The 18,109-nt window shown below is 39.1% G+C and overlaps 1 protein-coding gene across 1 annotated transcript in view; it reads left to right on the top strand.

Annotated features, from left to right (window-relative positions):
• DSG2 (desmoglein 2) overlaps positions 1-15,288 on the top strand; it is a 48,571-nt gene extending 33,283 nt beyond the window's left edge. Inside the window, exons 10-15 of the mRNA XM_082354201.1 lie at positions 1,424-1,566; positions 1,859-2,086; positions 6,895-7,122; positions 9,094-9,215; positions 10,431-10,766; positions 12,430-15,288. Of these exons, the coding sequence (XP_082210327.1) occupies positions 1,424-1,566; positions 1,859-2,086; positions 6,895-7,122; positions 9,094-9,215; positions 10,431-10,766; positions 12,430-13,452 (2,080 nt within the window). The 3' untranslated portion in view covers positions 13,453-15,288. The remainder of the gene's footprint in view (positions 1-1,423; positions 1,567-1,858; positions 2,087-6,894; positions 7,123-9,093; positions 9,216-10,430; positions 10,767-12,429) is intronic.
• The last annotated feature ends 2,821 nt before the right edge of the window (positions 15,289-18,109 follow it).

Here is an 18,109-nt window from a genome sequence, read left to right as displayed (position 1 = left end):
CGACTGTATCAAAAGATCATATGTTCTTCCTTGAAAAATAATGAACCATGTTTCTTTACTCCTCAAAAGTATTTTATTTTTAGCATACACTTACAGAACTTTAGAATAAGAATGATCTTAAAGATTAATTTAAACCTACTATTTTACAGATAAGGAATGAGAGGCACAGCTAAGTGAAATCATTTTCCAGTATTCGCCTAATTTAGAAATGTTGATAAGGACAGCAGAAGGATCACTCTCTTGACTTTGTCATAATTTACTCTTTTATTGATTATTCATATGCATCAGTTGTTATGGATATTTGACATGACATGTGAGCTGCTATCCTACTTTGAATGGTGTCTAGTTTTCACAATAGAAAACAGAAAATCCCTTAAATGAGACCACACAAAACATTCCATTGTGCAATGTGATTCTTATTACTTTAACTTTGTCTTTGTTATAAGCATTATGTGGGAAAACATTGACAGCAGCTAAGTTCAAGCTTTAAAATTCCAGCCATGAAATTCAGAAATATTTGTGAAAATCCAAATGTATCATCATTTACTGTTATAAATATTAAAAGACAGGAAAATTTAGTTCGAGTGTATAATTGAAATTTTTTTAAATAGTCACTATAAACAAATATTGCCATATATTAGCCCCTCATTTTTGTATGCCTAAACAGCCACTTAATAGAAAATAAATCATTAATATGATTGGTTGAATCAAATTCTCATATGTTTGGCTTATATTTGTATTTGGATACATTTTAAACTCGATGGTATTAAATTACATATATTTCTGAAAATGTACTATGAATGTTCTCCTTGCCTTCCCAAAGCTGTCTCTTTTTGCACTAATTCTCCTTTGCTTTGAAGGAATAAACCCAGAAATCACCTTATCAGCATTGTTTTCACTTTTAACCATTTCTAACTGAAAGAAGCCTATTGCTCTGAACAATCAACAATATCCCAAAATTTAAAGTACTTCCATTTAAGGCAGTCATTGATTTTTTTAAATTGATATTTTTAAATATTAATAATATGCTAATAAATAATAGACTGTAAAACTGCTTTTCTCCACGAGTTCTTGTTGGGTGACTAAGTTATCCTCCAAGGTTAACTCCAAATTTAAGGAAAACTAGATTGAAAGCTGTAAGACAGACTGAAGAGCAACTCGTAAACCTCCCGGGTGAGTAGGCAAGGGCGTTGCCCTTGCACGTATGTCTTGGGTATGTTACAGAAATAAGGAAGGGTCCAAAGTAGGTGTGATACACAGTAAACAGAGGGGCTTTTAGGATAGTTTCAAGAAATTTGAAAACATTCCAAACTAATGCCTGGGATAAGAACATATATAATAAAGCAGAAATTAAGCTTAAAAGAGTTGTAGATAGTCTCATTTTATCCAGAACTCAAAATTAATTTTGTCTGCTTTCTAACAGATATGCCAAATTTGAAGATATAGACAATTGGATCTCTGTGAATTCTGCCACCTCTGAAATTAGACTTGTAAAAATTCCTGATTATGAATCCAGATATGTCCAAAATGGTACATACACTGCAAAGATTTTGGCTATGACAGAAGGTAAGTTATTAAATAGATATTTTTTCTTGGTTATGTGCATTTAGATTTTATTTTACAGCATCAGAGACCTTTGTTTTGATCTTGTAGGAAGGCCAAATGGGTTAACCGTCACATTTCTACTTATTTAGTGGATTAAAAGATATTACTTGATCTGAATATGAAAACATATCTAAGATAGAAAGCATCCTAATTTGGTTACTACCTTCTCCTTACCAAATTGGCAAGAGAATTCAAACTATGTCCATATGAGCAGTATAACCAGAATATACATTATCTTTTTCTTATTTTTAAGAATATCCTAGAAAAACCATCACTGGCACTATTACTATCATGGTTGAAGACATCAATGACAATTGTCCCACACTGGTCGACGCTGTGCAGACGGTCTGTGATGACGTGCAATATGTGAACGTGACCGCAGAGGACCTGGACGGACCCCAAAACAGCTGGCCTTTCAGTTTCTCTGTCATTGACAAACCAGCTGGAATGGCAGAAAGGTGGAAAATAGTAAGCCGAGAAAGTGAGCAAAATCACTGGACTGTATGTTTAAACATGATAGAAATCTAAAATCCTTATAATACAGGCTTTTTTCTTTGCATGAATTATATTTCCAATACAATTGAGTTTATAAAATGCGGATCTGAACCTCAGGCATAGTGTCTTTGATCTGCCTAATAATAAATACCCTATTTGGAGAGAGTGAAGGAGAATAGATATCTAATATCTTTAAGGTAACTGGGTATTCTCCAAATCGCTCTTGAAGTAGTTGTCTCATAAGCTGAGGAATATTTCCTTTCTAAGCACAGCAATCAGAGTAGGTGCCTTCTAAAACTCTTGATGTACGGTAACGATGATTCCATTAAAAATAACTCTTACCGAACATATACCATGTGCCAGGCACTCTGCTATCCCTTCATATGCATTATCTTGTTTACTTCTTACCCCATAACATTATTCCCTGATTACAGCTGAGGAAGCTTTGGCTTAACTAGAGTTAGATAGCTTGTTTGAAGTCACAAAGCTGGTAAGTGATGGACAAAACATGGAAAGGAGTCTGTCTGTCCCCTTGGCCCCCATGCCAAGAGGACGTGTGCATAGATCCGTATCTTGGGACATACCCCCTTATTGACGTGCTCTATTGGCTTCCTTCAAGGTGGTTTCAAATGTAGAAAAATCTATCCAGAAGACTCTTTTTGTCTTAAACAGGTAGTGCTCGTTTCAGAAAAGTTTTAAATGTAATACCCCAATTTTTCTTAACTTTTAAGTTTATTGTTTTCTTAGGCTTAGCAAATTTTACAGTCATTTTAAGAGGCTTTGAATCATGTTTGGTCCAATTTACAAATTAAACACCTTTAACATTTCAATATATTTATAAATTTAGTATATTTGGCATCCTTTTTATGTATTTCAATGATCTGAATGAACAAATAAAACTTTCTTGTGATTCCTATACTCTAAAGTTCCAGTAAATTTAACTTATAAATACATCAAACCTGAAATCCTCTTCAATGGTCCAATACTGAACAAACCAGTGATATTTCAACCTAAAACCATAAATCTAAATTAGTAATATAATTACACATTTTAAATTGGAGTTACAAAGCTGTCACGTTAATAGGGCTAATTGTCCTTAAAATATTACAAGTGTATAAATGTAATAGCAAATGCAAATAATTTCTTTACAATGCAAAAATATTAAAACTAAGTCTTTAGTTTGTTTAAATATTCCTATACTTAATTCTGAATCTTCTTAGGGTTTATGTACTCACTTGCAAAAGATAGTTATATTGTTGGTTAACTCAAGTGGTCTCCCCAGTAAGGGTGACAATCACCATCTTGATTAATTGAGGTTACTTAAGATCAAGTTTTCAACTAGCATGAGCCCTGGGATGCAAACATCCAGATGGTTCTTCTTATGGTAATTAAGTCACAGGCCTCAAGACTCATGACAGGGTTGGTCCCCTGGCTCACATTATCTCATTTTGTACTCACAGCAGTCTGGGACTCCCACCTAGGCTGACTGCTTGATTGGAGTTTGCACTTTCTTTGACTAAGATAGTAAATGTGTTTTGCATTGAACTTGCTGAGATTCCAAGACTTAACTTATTTTTATCTAAGAAACGTGATGTTTAGGAAATGCCAGGCATTGGTCTAAGCACTTTACTAATATTAACAACCCTAGAAGTTTGGCATTACCGTCATCAACATTTTACAGATGAGGAAACAAAGGTGCAGAAAGTTTAACTAACATTCTCAAAGTTACAGCTAGTTGAAGAGCTGGAATTAGTATTTGAACCCAAGCACTCTAGCTGTGGAGTCTCTACTCACTACCTTTATGCTCTGTTGCCTTTCCAGATACACAGTGGATTTTCTGTCTGAAGATAAAGATGTTTGAATTTGATGGGCTCTTGAATTTTTTCCTAGCCCTAGAAACATAAAACTCCTTAGGATACACATACATGTTAGAGTGTTATAACAAGAAGTCACTGAGCTTATACTGTATATATCTAGACAATTGAGAGAGATAGGGTTCTGTAACCCAGGCTTTTTTCTCCTTGGCTGTATAATGAGATGATCGACCAACTGTCATGATAATAAATAGCTCCTAACTGTTTTATTTATTTGGGAAATGTTTTAAGTACAGAAAATTACAGAGACTTAATAAGGCAGATACCTTTGTACCTCCCACCTAGAATTAAAAGAATATTAACAATTTGTCGCATTTGAGTCAGGCCTTTTTTTTTAACGATCACTGACAAAGTAGAAGTCCCCTTTGTGCCCTTCCTCCCCTTTCCATCTTTCCCCTCAGAGCCAATCATGAATTTAGTTATATTCTTCCAGGCCATGTTTTCCTATACTTCTTTTAATAAGCTCATATTCCTTAAATGAATGACTAGATGCTTTCCTCAGTTCTCCAGAGCTTTGGGGATGATTTAATAAGTATAGTTCTAGCTCTGGAGATCAAATTCCATAAAATATGGACCTTAAAATGAGAAGAGGATGTCTCTTACTTCCAAAAATAAGTAAATAAAACAAAAAAACCTCCCAAACACCTCATTTTTTATCTTTGTATTCATCCACCTTTGCCTTGCAAGTAAATTATTTTTTAATAAATGTTATACATATATTAGAAAAAGTTTTAAGCTATTCTTACTGATCGTTATTTTTACTCATGGGAAAACTGGTCATTATTTTTATTCATGTTGAAAGAAAATTTCTTAAATAACCACCAGTCACATTTTTAAAAAAATAAGATAAAAGGTCATTTAAACAACACTTTCTGTGTAATATTCTTGCCAAAAATGTGTAGCCTGAATCCAATCATGAGGAAACAGTCAGACAAATTCAAACTGTGGAAAATCCTTTAAAATAAGTGGACTTCAAAAAGGTCAAAGTCTTGAAAGGCCAAAAGGAAGTTAGGACTGTTATAGATTATTAATAGAGACTAAGGTGACAGCTAAATGCAGGGCATAATCTTTTACTGGATCCAGGATCATAAAAAAACAAAAAACAAAAGCCAGAGAGAGTAAGAGCGAGAACTGTCAAGGGCGTTTTTACAACAGTTGAAAAGTTTGAATATGGGTCATATATTAAATATATTATTATATCAAGAATGAATTTCTTGAGAGGGTTAATATCCTTTGGTCTTAGATTTATGCTGAAGAACGTCATGAGATCTGCAACTTACCTTGAAATAGTTCAGGGGGAAAAAAGTGTGCATGTAGAAAGTATTGTTGTAAAATGTAAACAATTTATGAAGGGTTTATCAATATTCATTGTAATAGTCTTTCAGGTTTTCATATATACAGTGAAATTTGAAAAATTTCAAATATACAATGTTGGGAACAAAAAGGATGGGACTGGATGAAACAAGATTGGCCCATTGTTGAAAATTATTAAAGCTGGAGATGGGTACCATGGGAGTTAATTATGCGCTTTCCTGGATTACATCTGTTTGAAAATTGCCTTAATAAAGTTCTTTTAAGAAATAGTAAAATATGGGGACTTCCCTGTTGGCCCAGTGAGTAAGACTCCGCACTCCCAATGCAGGGGGCCAGGGTTCAATCCCTAGCCCGGGAACTAGATCCCACATGCCGCAACTAAGAGCCCTCATGCCGCAACGAAAATCCTGGTGCTGCAACTAAGACCCAGCACAGCCAAAATAAATAAATAAATACATATTAAAAAAAAGAAATAGTAAAATAAGGGTCATTCGATGGAAATGTCATTTAACTTTCCACTTGTTTGTCACTGTATCCCAGTAATGGAAGAGTTCCTAGCATCTGGTAAACCACACAAATTTGTTAACATTAGTCATCATAAAAGGAAGGTATGTCCAGATCTGATCCTTTGCTATTCACCTGCATATGTGGACTAGTTTCATCAAGCACACAGTGTGAATTCAATAGAGAAGTTATGAAATAATAAAGCTTCTAACTGGAGCTAACAATGATTAGCTATTAAAGAATGTTTCTGTAGACTCACAGATGTAGAGAACAAACTAGTGGTTACCACTGGGGAGAAGGAAGTGGGGAGGAACAAGATAGGGGTAGGGGATTAAGAGGTACAATAAATAAGCTACAAGGATATATTGTACACCACAGGGAATATAGCCAATATTTTATAATAACTATAAATGGAGTATAACCTTTAAAACTTGTGAATCACTGTGTTGTACACCTAAAACTTATATAATATAATCAACTATACCTCAATAAATTTTTTTTAATTAATTAATTTATTTATTTTTGGCTGTGTGGGGTCTTTGTTGCTGCGCACGGGCTTTCTCTAGTTGCGGTGAGTGGGTCTACTCTTCGTTGCGGTGCGTGGGCTTCTCATTGCGGTGGCTTCTCTTGTTTCGGAGCGCAGGATCTAGGCACGCTGGCTTCAGTAGTGGTGGCAAGAGGGCTCATTAGTTACGGCTCATGGACTCTAGAGCGCAGGCTCAGTAGTTGTGGCGCATGGGCTTAGTTGATCCGTGGCATGTGGGATCTTCCCAGACCAGGGCTCAAACCCATGTCCCCTGCACTGGCAGGCAGACTACAATGAGGCATCACCTCCCACCAGTTAGAATGGGCATCATCAGAAAACCTACAAACAACAAATGCTGGAGAGGGTGTGGAGAAAAGGGAACCCTCCTGCACTGTTGGTGGGAAAGTAAATTGATACAGCCACTATGGAGAACACTATGGAGGTTCCTTAAAAACTGCGCCACCAGGGAAGTCCCTATATCTCAATAAATTTTAAAAAAGAATGTTTCTGTAATTTAATCTTGCCCTTCCTTGGTAATCACTCATTTTTATTTCCTTTTTTATCTTGTCCTTGCAGGTACCAGCGTGCTACTGCAACAAAAGGAACCAACGCTTGGGAGGAGTGACATTCGCTTGCTGATTGCAGATAGTAAAGGCTTCAGCTGCCCTGAAAAGCAGGTCCTTAAACTCACAGTCTGCAAGTGTGTGGAAGGCGGTAGCTGTGTAGAAATGTGGTATGACTCCTCCGTTGGCCTCGGGCCTGCAGCAATCGCGCTTATAATGTTTGCCCTTCTGCTCTTGCTGCGTAAGTATTTTAAAAGCTACACTTCAGCTCTTTTAGTAATGTTAGTATTTTAAAAGCTACACTTCAGCTCTTTTAGTAATGTTAGTATTTTTAAAGCTACACTTTAGCTCTTTTAGTAATGTTAGTGCCTTTTTAGGGTATTTTTTTTTTTAGTATTTTGTTACTACAGTAGTCATTGATTTCTTTTGTTTTTCTATAATCACACTAGAATGCTATTGAGGGTGAGTAGGGAAGCAAGGATTGATCATTGATAAATTCACCAAAAGTTATTGAAGTGCTCTTCAGAATTTTGTTTTATAAGAATGTATCATCTCCTGATTTAAATAACCAAGGTTATTGTACATGCTCTTCAGCAACCTTTTAACCTAAACCTTTTTGGTGTCTCCATTTTGATAAGCTCTGCGTGAGGGAGGGATGTCGTCTGTTCTTCCATACCCAGTGCCGCGAACAGCACCTTGTGCATAGAAAGCTGTCAGAAAAGATTTGTTGCATGCATTTAGATTATGGTTACAAGGTTATTTTACAAACTCATCTTTTTCCCATCGATCCTTGCTTTTCACATTCATCTTGTCAGAGCTCCACCTCCCCAGACCCTCTGCTTGGCTTGCCCCTTCACCTGCACCAACAGGAGCCAGACCCTCTGAGCACTTGTATGTTTCCCAACAGTGACAACCAGCCCTGCCCTCCCTGCACACCCTCCAACGACCTTGGGTTTCCTTTCACTGAAGAACAGAAGACTGCAGCCTGGGGTCGTGTGGAACGAGTCCACTTGACCACTGCTCATGGGCAGAGAACCGCCTCCAAGGCAGCCTCAGTTATTACAGTCTCAGAAGACGAGCTTGTCAAAGCCATTAGTAGATGTTCAATTGAATGCACAGCACTCAACAGTTTATAGTGCACTTTTATACCATCATCTCCATTTAATGGGTAAAAATACAGACATGGTGGTGATGACTTGTCTCAGCTTACCAAGTTTATAGGTGGGCAGGACTACATCTTTTACCTGGATATTCCTTGCATTGCCTTCTCACCTCAGATTTCCCAGCACCTAACATGGTGCCTCGCACATGGCAGACACTTGATAAACATTTGTTGAATTACCCCTGGCTGATTTCAGTCTTTTCATTACGCATAGTAACTATCGTGACTGTTACATAAAAAGGATCCTAGGGAGTAGTCAGCTCTTCCTTGGAAGCTGCCACATGGGAGCGTCAATAAAAGCCACTTTGGGGTGGGCTGCTTGCAGATGTGGTTAATTCTTTACTCTGTTGATCAAGGGGCCAGCATTGGCCTTTACTTCCTCCTGGAGATAGAATAAAATTGAAGGAGGGAGCTCTGAAATTTTATTAACTTCTAGATGAAATGTTATATATATTCTAAAGGTTTTTAATGTGGAATCGTTTTAGAAAATAGTACTTAGGTAATTCAGAGGTTAACTGGAACCTCAGTGAGTCATGCCTTCTGCCAAATTCTACTCTAGGGTAAAGTGGTGCAGTATTATAGAAGTTCTAATGTTCTAGAATATTTGAATATATTAAAGCTTTTCTACCCTTAGGGACTTCTGATTTCTTTTTTAACACATGTATATATTTTAGATGGTGAATTTTCTCATATTAAAAATTAAAGTGGTTTAAAAAAAACCCCAAAATTTAAGCCTTTAAGTTGGTTTTGATGATTTGGATAGTATCAAATCCAGTCTCGGTGTTCCACTTGTTGACCACAGTCTTTGTGATGGCCAAGAACCCTGAATCCCTAAGACTCCCTCATCCTGCCTTTAGGCTTAGGTATAACTCACCCGAAACAGGCTTGGTGACGTTAGATCAGGGGAAGAAAAGAAAAACAGAAAAATAGGGCTGTAAATAAGTGAAGACTGAACTCAGGAAGAGATACGCAAATTCCAAAATTACGCAACATAAATTTGAAAATCTGTCGAGACTAACCTTCTCTGTACTCAATTTTGTTTCTGTCCAGTTGTACCACTTCTACTACTGATGTGCCATTGTGGGAAGGGTGCCAAACACTTTACCCCCATCCCTGGTACCATAGAGATGCTGCATCCTTGGAACAACGAAGGGGCACCACCTGAAGACAAGGTCAGATAATCAGATGTCAACAGAACATGTCTTCTTTTCTGCTTTAAAGGGGCCTTGGGAAGTGTTTCTAACACCTTAGGTCATGAGAGAGTAAAGTGATTACTACAGATTTCATTCACATGCCTTCGTTAAACACAGGGCTCGAATAACAACTTACTTTGTATTTGTTGCCAGGACAGAGTTGAGGTGGTTTTGCTCTACCCTGACAGGTCCTAAGTTACAGAGAATGTAGAAGAAGCATCGGGTAGTGACACCGAGAATGTAGAAAAAAGGTTAAAGAGAGGAAGAGTGTGTAGGGATTTAGGTAGAAATGTTTGTCCTGATATTAAATGGTTGTCTTCCACAGCCAGGTGCTTCTCCATTTCCATTCCACGCGATGCATAGGGCCGGCAGAGGGGCACCCACAACCCCCATGACAGTTGTAAAATGTTGCAAAATCCCCTCCCCTACCTACTTAATAGCCATCTCCCATCATCTCTCTATTGCATCTTCACCCGGGGGTCCCTTCATCATCATCTGCCATAAGCATCCTGCCTAATAAGATATGATTTAGTATCAAGTGTCAGAGAACTCAGAGTAACAGTGGCTTAAATATAAACATGGGCCGTTTGGGACCAATGTGATGATTCCTCCATGGCATGGCCCCAGGCTCCTCCTCTCTCCTGTTCCTCCATGGAGGAGTTCACTCTCCTGCTGGCCCCACCCTCCAGACACCAGCTACCATCCCACATTCCAGCCTGCAGATGGAAGAAAAATGAGGAACCACTTTTTAAGAACACGTCCCAGAAGTTGCATGCACCATTTCCACTTGAAATCCCATTAGCCGGAACTTAGTCTAGCAGCAACGGAGGCTGGGAAAGGTAGTCTTTATTTGGGGCAGCCATGTGTCCAGAATATAAAACAAAATAAGTGTTGTAGAACCGTAAAAGAAGGCATCAAACTCTAGAGGAAAGTTGAAATGCCACTGGTGCCAGTAGAGTGAATGGGCTGAGACCATACTTTAAAGTTTTTTGCTTTCTCCTTGGATTAAAATCAGCTAACAAAACCAGAAGGTAGAGCGGAGATCTTCAGAAGACTCAAACAGCAGTCATTCAAGCAAAGTTTTCCTAATTGGCCTCTGCGGAAATATCTTATTCCCTGCATACGCTCACTTAGCTCAGGTCCTTCTACCAAGCGTACTGACCGTCCGGGACTCGGCTGTGTTTGCTCTCACAGGCAGTGGTGCCTCTTCTAGGGGCAGACCACAGAGACAGTGCAGCTGTAGGTGGTGGGACAGGAGCTGTGACAACCAAGGATGCTACCGTGAAAGGAAGCAGCTCCGCTTCCTTTATCAAAGGGCAGCATGAGATGTCCGAGGTGGACGGCCGATGGGAAGAATACAGAAGCCTCGTCTCAGGGGGGGCCACCCAGGTTACAGGGACAACAGGAGCCTTGATGACCACGGAAACCCTTCGGACCACGAGAGCCGCAGCGGCTTCTAGAGAAGTGGCCGGAGCTCGAGCAGCTGCGGTGGCAGTGAACGAGGAATTCTTAAGAAGTTATTTCACTGAAGTAAGTGTTGGGTTTTATGTATTGGTGGGGAAAGGGGGGGGTACATTTCTATGTGAACGTGATGTTATTAGGGTAATCATTTTCTTGGATCTAAATGGGACATTGTTCCTTTCGTTAAGAGAAGGCTTACAGGCAATGAGAAAGGAGAGGTGTGACCCACTGGGTCAGTCAGTCAGCTCAGTTATGTGGTGACAACAAATGACCCCACGATCTTGCTTCTCGCCAGGGCATATTTCCCACATTCATGCTTTTGCCCCTCGATGCAGCTCTGCTCTGCTCCATGTGGTCCGCATTCCAAGATGTGTGCTGAGAGCACAGCTTGTGCCCAGGAAGCTGGCATCCTTGGGGCACAGGGAACAGAGCAATGCCAAACCTGGCAATGACCCCCAAAGCCACTGCCTTTTCCCACTCACATTTCATTGGCCAAAGCGAGTCACATGACCAGGCTGATGTCAGTGGGTCAGAAAGTGCTGTCCCTCTGCAGGAGCGGACTTGATAGAGATGTGCCGGGTAGGGTGGGAGGGGAGAGACTATATGACCTAAAAAACACCATCTGTTATGTCCGTTTAAGTGTTTTCTTTTGAAGGCAAGTACTTGGTTCACTATTGAGGTGGTTCATAAAAAATTAGAAGGAAAGTTGCAGGAAAGATGATGGGATGCAGTCAGAAAGCTCATGCCTGGGATTAGGAATTAGAAGCTTCTCTTGAGAACCAGGTCATGCCTGGGAATGGGATGGGCAGAGTCAGATTGCTAGGGACCTGAAGGACCCTTGAGAGGAGTGAAGGGATGGGCTTCCATAGAGGCCAGTTTATTTCTGTCCCCTCCCTTCTGCATGGCTGCAAATTACCTGAGTGCTTTCCCACTTTCCGTTCCCTCCCATCCTCCCTTCTTTCATACCATCTGCCCGCCCCCAGGTAGACGGGGAAATGGTGATTTGGTCAGTGTCAAGGAAGAGCACTTCTCGTCCATTTCCTATCTCACTGCCAGGCTCCACTCTGGTGCCCTGTTTTATTTCAGTATCTTTTTCCCTCTCTGCTCTAATCATGCATGAACCAGTCCTGATTATGTATGTGTGCTCAGCTTTTAATTTGGAAATCACTTCAAACTCATCAGAAAATTTGCAAGAATAATAGAAAGTTTGAACTCCTATATACTCTTTACCTGGATTACCCAAATATTAACATTTTGCCACATTTGCTTTTTGCCTTTTCTCCCTCCCTCCCTCGTCCCTCTGTCACTCTCTCTCTCTCTCTCTCACAGACACACCCACACACCCACACACCCCCACACACGTCCTCTTACATTACCACAGTACAGAGATTGAACAGTGACACATTGCGTATTTCAGTTTAGCCAGTTATCCCAATAATGTCTGTTATAGCCGCTGTTTTTCCCGTCTAGGGCCCTGCTTTCCATTTAGTTGTCATGACACTTCTGTCTCCTTTAACCTGAAACAGTGCCCTCTGCCTTTCTCATCTTTCATGATATATTTTTTTTAAGAGTACAGGCCAGTCCTGTTGTAGGATGTCCTTCAATTTGTGTTTCTCTGGTGTTTCTTGTCTAACTACAAGACCGAGGTTAAACATTTTGAGCAGGAATCTAGAGTCTTGTTCTTAAAGGAAGTGCGTCACTCATTATATGCCTGTTTTTCTTTCCGTTTTAGAAAGCTGCCTCTTATACCGAGGAAGATGACATTCACGCAGCCAAAGATTGCCTTCTGGTTTACTCTCAGGAAGAAACGGACTCTCTCCAGGGTTCCATTGGCTGTTGCAGTTTTATTGAAGGAGAGCTAGATGACAGCTTCTTAGATGACTTAGGATTGAAATTCAAGACACTCGCTGAAGTTTGCTTGGGTCAAAATATAGAGATGGATATGGAAATCGAGCAGAGGCCAAAACCTGTGAGAGAAACAGACATGAAGGCAGCTTCACATTCATTCTATGAGCAAACCAGGGTTAATTCCGAGAATACTTATCCCTCTGGTAGCAGCTTTCAAGTTCCAAAACCTTTGCATGAAGCAAACACAGAGAAAGTCACTCAGGAAATAATCACTGAAAAATCCATGTCTTCTAGGCAGGCTCAAAAGGTAGCTGCACCACTTTCAGATCCATTGGCTTCTGGTAACGTGATAGTGACAGAAACTTCCTATGCCACAGGCTCCACGGTGCCACTGAGCAGTGTGGTCCTGGACCCCAGACGGTCCGAAGGCCTGATGGTGACGGAGCGGGTCTATGCCCCGGCGTCCCCCTTGGGAGAGCAGCAGTACGCTAGTGAGGGTAGCATCGTGGTTACCGAGAGAGTCATCCAGCCTCACGGGGGCTCACCCGGCCCCCTGGAGGGCACCCCGCACTTGCCCGATGCACACTATGTTATGGTGCGGGAAAGAGAGCGCTTCCTCGCCCCCAGCTCCAGTGTGCAGCCCCCTCTGGCCGCGCGCAGTGTAGCCGTAGGACAGAACGTGACAGTGACGGAAAGAGTGCTGTCACCAGCTTCCACTCTGCAATCTAATTACCAGATTCCTGCCGAAACCTCTGTAATGGCCAAAAAGACTGTGGTTTCTGGAGCTGGAGTCCCGGGCCCTGTGCCAGACTCGGGCTTCGAGGAGTCTAGTCATTCTAATTATACGATAACCACATCTTCCACCAGGGTCTCCAAGCCTGGCACAGTCCAGCAGTCCTTCTCCTAACCACACACTGCCCCAGAGTTTAGCTAGCAGTGACTCATTTCATGTTTTCAAAGGACCTGGCTTTTCACGAGCCTTACAGATGTAAGAGGCACATATACCTTGGGCTGCAAATTTTTCTCAGTCACTAATATGCAGAGAACCTCACTGTCAGCTTCTAGGAGTGCAATTCAGAAATGCCCCAGGGCTTACTGAGGGGGCACGATGATGATGCTGTGACTTAGGTGCCTTTGAGTGACTTATGGCCGAACAATACTCACAGTACTCACAGTACTCACAGTACTCACAAAACAAGTTAAATAGAGAGTAAATCTGGTTTCTAAGAATTTTATCAAATTAACAAAATGTCCAGTTCATGAGCCATCCGATAGAGCCCCCCATGAAACTGAGTGGGCCTCTTTGCCTACCATGTTAACATTTAACATTGCTGTTCTGTATTCCATACGTTCCTGCACCTAGAAGATTATCAACAACTTAATTATCCAAAGATACATGCACAGTTTGAGTGACCCGTTTGGCTTGTTTGATTTCCTTAAAACTAGAGGCCCTTCAATCCACGTAAGGTTAATTGAATTTTGGAACACTGACACGGTAAGAACACACATTGTGTGTTTCTGTGCACGTAACTGTGTGTGTGTGTGTGCATTGGACTCTGAGTATGTGTGTGTGCGTGTGTTGTATGACCTCAAAAATAGCATTATACCTTCCCTTTGTCACTCAATAATCATGAAAATATTAAATACTTCAAATTCAGTAGAATAATTCAGGGCGAAATTCATAAATATAAAATCACTTTATTTTTTATAGGAATAATATACTATTAAAAAACTCAGGATACATTATCTTCTAATTTAGTACATCTAAATTAACTATATACACGGTGGTAAGAACCCTTTTCACTGCTATAAATCCTCAGTGCCTACCATGGGTGCCAAATCAATATTTGTAGAATTAAACTGAATTTTAGAAGCTACTCTTTTATCTATACTTGCAAAAAATACTGAAAGACCCTATAATTTCTATAATTATGAGTTTGAAATTATGATTTATTCCATATCTCAAAGTCATTGACTAGCTGGTCATGACTTACTACATGGAATATTAAATATTGTATAGCTGACCTGAATTTGTACATCATGCCTTTCTTTCTGAAAAGTGATTTGGGTGTTTTGGCCAAATAAATAGAGTATTTTTATTGCTCCCTGAAGAAATGATCCACTTCAGGTTTCAAAGTATAAGTGCATATCAGTAATCAATTATATAAATATCCTCCACAACAAAATAATTTCCATAAATTTTAAAGGCTGTGATTTCATGAATTTTTAATATATTTACTAGGAAAATGAATCTCTAAAAATTCATTTTGTGGCACACTTCTAAAAATGTGTTATGCAAAAGGTTTATACTTTTTTACTCCCACTGATGTGTATGAATAAAAGGCAAATATTTTTAGACACCATAAGCCTGTGGCCAAAATGAAGGTCACTGCTCCATGCTATAAATTTTTTATTCTCTACGTACTAGTTGTTTTTGCTTTTTTTTTCATTATAGACTTAGTAGTTATTTTTTGCCAAGTCTGCAACAAGAATATCACTACTGTGTGAAAATGTGAATGTGATCTATGTACGCCAAACAAAACTTGGTCTTAAGTTTCCTCCTCAGACAGGCTTAAAAAACCTAACATGTCTCCTATATATAAAGTCACCACATTTTCTAAATGATTTTCTTTGTTCCTGAAAGAGTGATTTGTATTAGTTTTTACATTTGTCCTACAGGAGAAACGTTGTATTTGTATGTGTATCATCAAAATATTTAAATAAAAAGGCGACCTTCTCTGCAGCCCTTGGCCCATATCTTCTTATTGCCCCCATCTTCTTACTGCCCCTATCTTCCTTTTTTTTTTCTTGTTAAATAAGGTCTATTTTTTTTTGAATTTTATTTTATTTATTATTTTATACAGCAGGTTCTTATTAGTCATCCATTTTATACACATCAGTGTATACATGTCAATCCCAATCTCCCAGTTCATCCCACCACCACCACCACCCCCCTGCTGCTTTCCCCCCTCAGTGTCCATACGTTTGTTCTCTACATCTGTGTCTCAATTTCTGTCCTGCAAACTGGTTCATCTGTACCATTTTTCCAGGTTCCACATATATGTGTTAACATACGATATTTGTTTTTCTCTTTCTGACTTACTTCACTCTGTATGACAGTCTCTAGATCCATCCACGTCTCTACAAATGACCCAATTTCGTTCCTTTTTATGGCTGAGTAATAGTCCATTGTATATATGTACCACATCTTCTTTCTCCATTCGTCTGTCGATGGGCATTTAGGTTGCTTCCATGACCTGGCTATTGTAGTGCTGCAATGAACATTGGGGTGCATGTGTCTTTTTGAATTATGGTTTTCTCTGGGTATATGCCCAGTAGTGGGATTGCTGGATCATATGGTAATTCTAGTTTTAGTTTTTAAAGGAACCTCCATACTGTTCTCCATAGTGGCTGTATCAATTTACATTCCCACCAGCAGTGCAAGAGGGTTCCCTTTTCTCCACACCCTCTCCAGCATTTGTTGTTTGTAGATTTTCTGATGATGCCCATTCTAACTGGTGGGAGGTGATAACTCATTGTAGTTTTGATTTGCATTTCTCTAATAATTAGTGATATTGAGCAGCTTTTCATATGCTTCTTGGCCATCTGTATGTCTTCTTTGGAGAAATGTCTGTTTAGGTCTTCTGCCCATTTTTTGATTGGGTTGTTTCTTTTTTTAATATTGAGCTGCATGAGCTGTTTATATATTTTGGAGATTAATTCTTTGTCAGTTGATTCGTTTGCAAACATTTTCTCCCATTCTGAGGGTTGTCTTTTCATCTTGTTTATGGTTTCCTATTCTGTGCAAAAGCTTTTAAGTTTCATTAGGTCCCATTTGTTTATTTTTGTTTTTATTTCCATTACTCTAGGAGGCGAATCAGAAAAGATCTTGCTGTGATTTATGTCAAAGAGTGTTCTGCCTATGTTTTCCTCTAAGAGTTTTATAGTGTCCGGTCTTACATTTAGGTCTCTAATCCATTTTGAGTTTATTTTTGTGTATGGTGTTAGGGAGTGTTCTAATTTCATTCTTTTACATGTAGCTGTCCAGTTTTCCCAGCACCACTTATTGAAGAGACTGTCTTTTCTCTATTGTATATCCTTGCCTCCTTTGTCATAGATTAGTTGACCATAGGTGCATGGGTTTATCTCTGGGCTTTCTATCTTTTTCCATTGATCTATATTTCTGTTTTTGTGCCAGTACCATATTATCTTGATTACTGTAGCTTTGTAGTATAGTCTGAAGTCAGGGAGTCTGATTCCTCCAGCTCCATCTTTTTCCCTCAAGACTGCTTTGGCTATTCGGGGTCTTTTGTGTCTCCATACAAATTTTAAGATTTTTTGCTCTAGTTCTGTAAAAAATGCCATTGGTAATTTGGTAGGGATTGCATTGAATCTGTAGGTTGCTTTGGGGAGTAGAGTCATTTTCACAATATTGATTCTTCCAATCCAAGAACATGGTATATCTCTCCATCTGTTAGTATCATCTTTAATTTCTTTCATCAGTGTCTTATAGTTTTCTGCATACAGGTCTTTTGTCTCCACAGGTAAGTTTATTCCTAGGTATTTTATTCTTTTTGTTACAATGGTAAATGGGAGTGTTTCCTTAATTTCTCTTTCAGATTTTTCATCATTAGTATATAGGAATGCAAGAGATTTCTGGGCATTAATTTTGTATCCTGCAACTTTACCAAATTTATTGATTAGCTCTAGTAGTTTTCTGGTGGCATCTTTAGGATTCTCTATGTATAGTATCATGTGATCTGCAAACAGTGACAGTTTTACTTCTTCTTTTCCAATTTGGTTTCCTTTTATTTCTTTTTCTTCTCTGGTTGCTGTGGCTAAAACGTCCAAACCTATGTTGAATAATAGTGGTGAGAGTGGGCAACCTTGTCTTGTTCCTGATCTTAGAGGAAATGCTTTCAGTTTTTCACCATTGAGAATGATGTTTACTGTGGGTTTGTCGTATATGGCCTTTATTATGTTGAGGTAGGTTCCCTCTATGCCCACTTTCTGGAGAGTTTTTATCATAAATGGGTGTTGAATTTTGTCAAAAGCTTTTTCTGCATCTATTGAGATGATCATATGGTTTTTATTCTTCAATTATTTAATATGGTGTATCACATTGATTGATTTGCATATATTGAAGAATCCTTGCATCTCTGGGATAAATCCCACTTGTCATGGTGTATGATCCTTTTAATGTGTTGTTGGATTCTGTTTGCTAGTATTTTGTTGAGGATTTTGGCATCTATATTCATCAGTGATATTGGTCTGTAATTTTCTTTTTTTGTAGTATCTTTGTCTGGTTTTGGTATCAGGGTGATGGTGGCCTCAAAGAATGAGTTTGGGAGTGTTCCTTCCTCTGCAATTTTTTGGAAGAGTTTGAGAAGAATGAGTGTTAACTCTTCTCTAAATGTTTGATAGAATTCACCTGTGAAGCCATCTGGTCCTGGACTTTTGTTTGTTGGAAGATTTTTAATCACAGTTTCAATTTCATTACTTGTAATTGCTCTGTTCATATTTTCTATTTCTTCCTGGTTCAGTCTTGGAAGGTTATACCTTTC

Source organism: Balaenoptera borealis, assembly GCF_965194805.1.
Source record: "Balaenoptera borealis genome assembly, chromosome: 14".
Taxonomy (NCBI): Eukaryota; Metazoa; Chordata; class Mammalia; order Artiodactyla; family Balaenopteridae; genus Balaenoptera; species Balaenoptera borealis.
The sequence above is the reverse complement of the archived record's forward strand: the minus strand, read 5'-3'. Positions and strand labels throughout refer to the sequence as shown.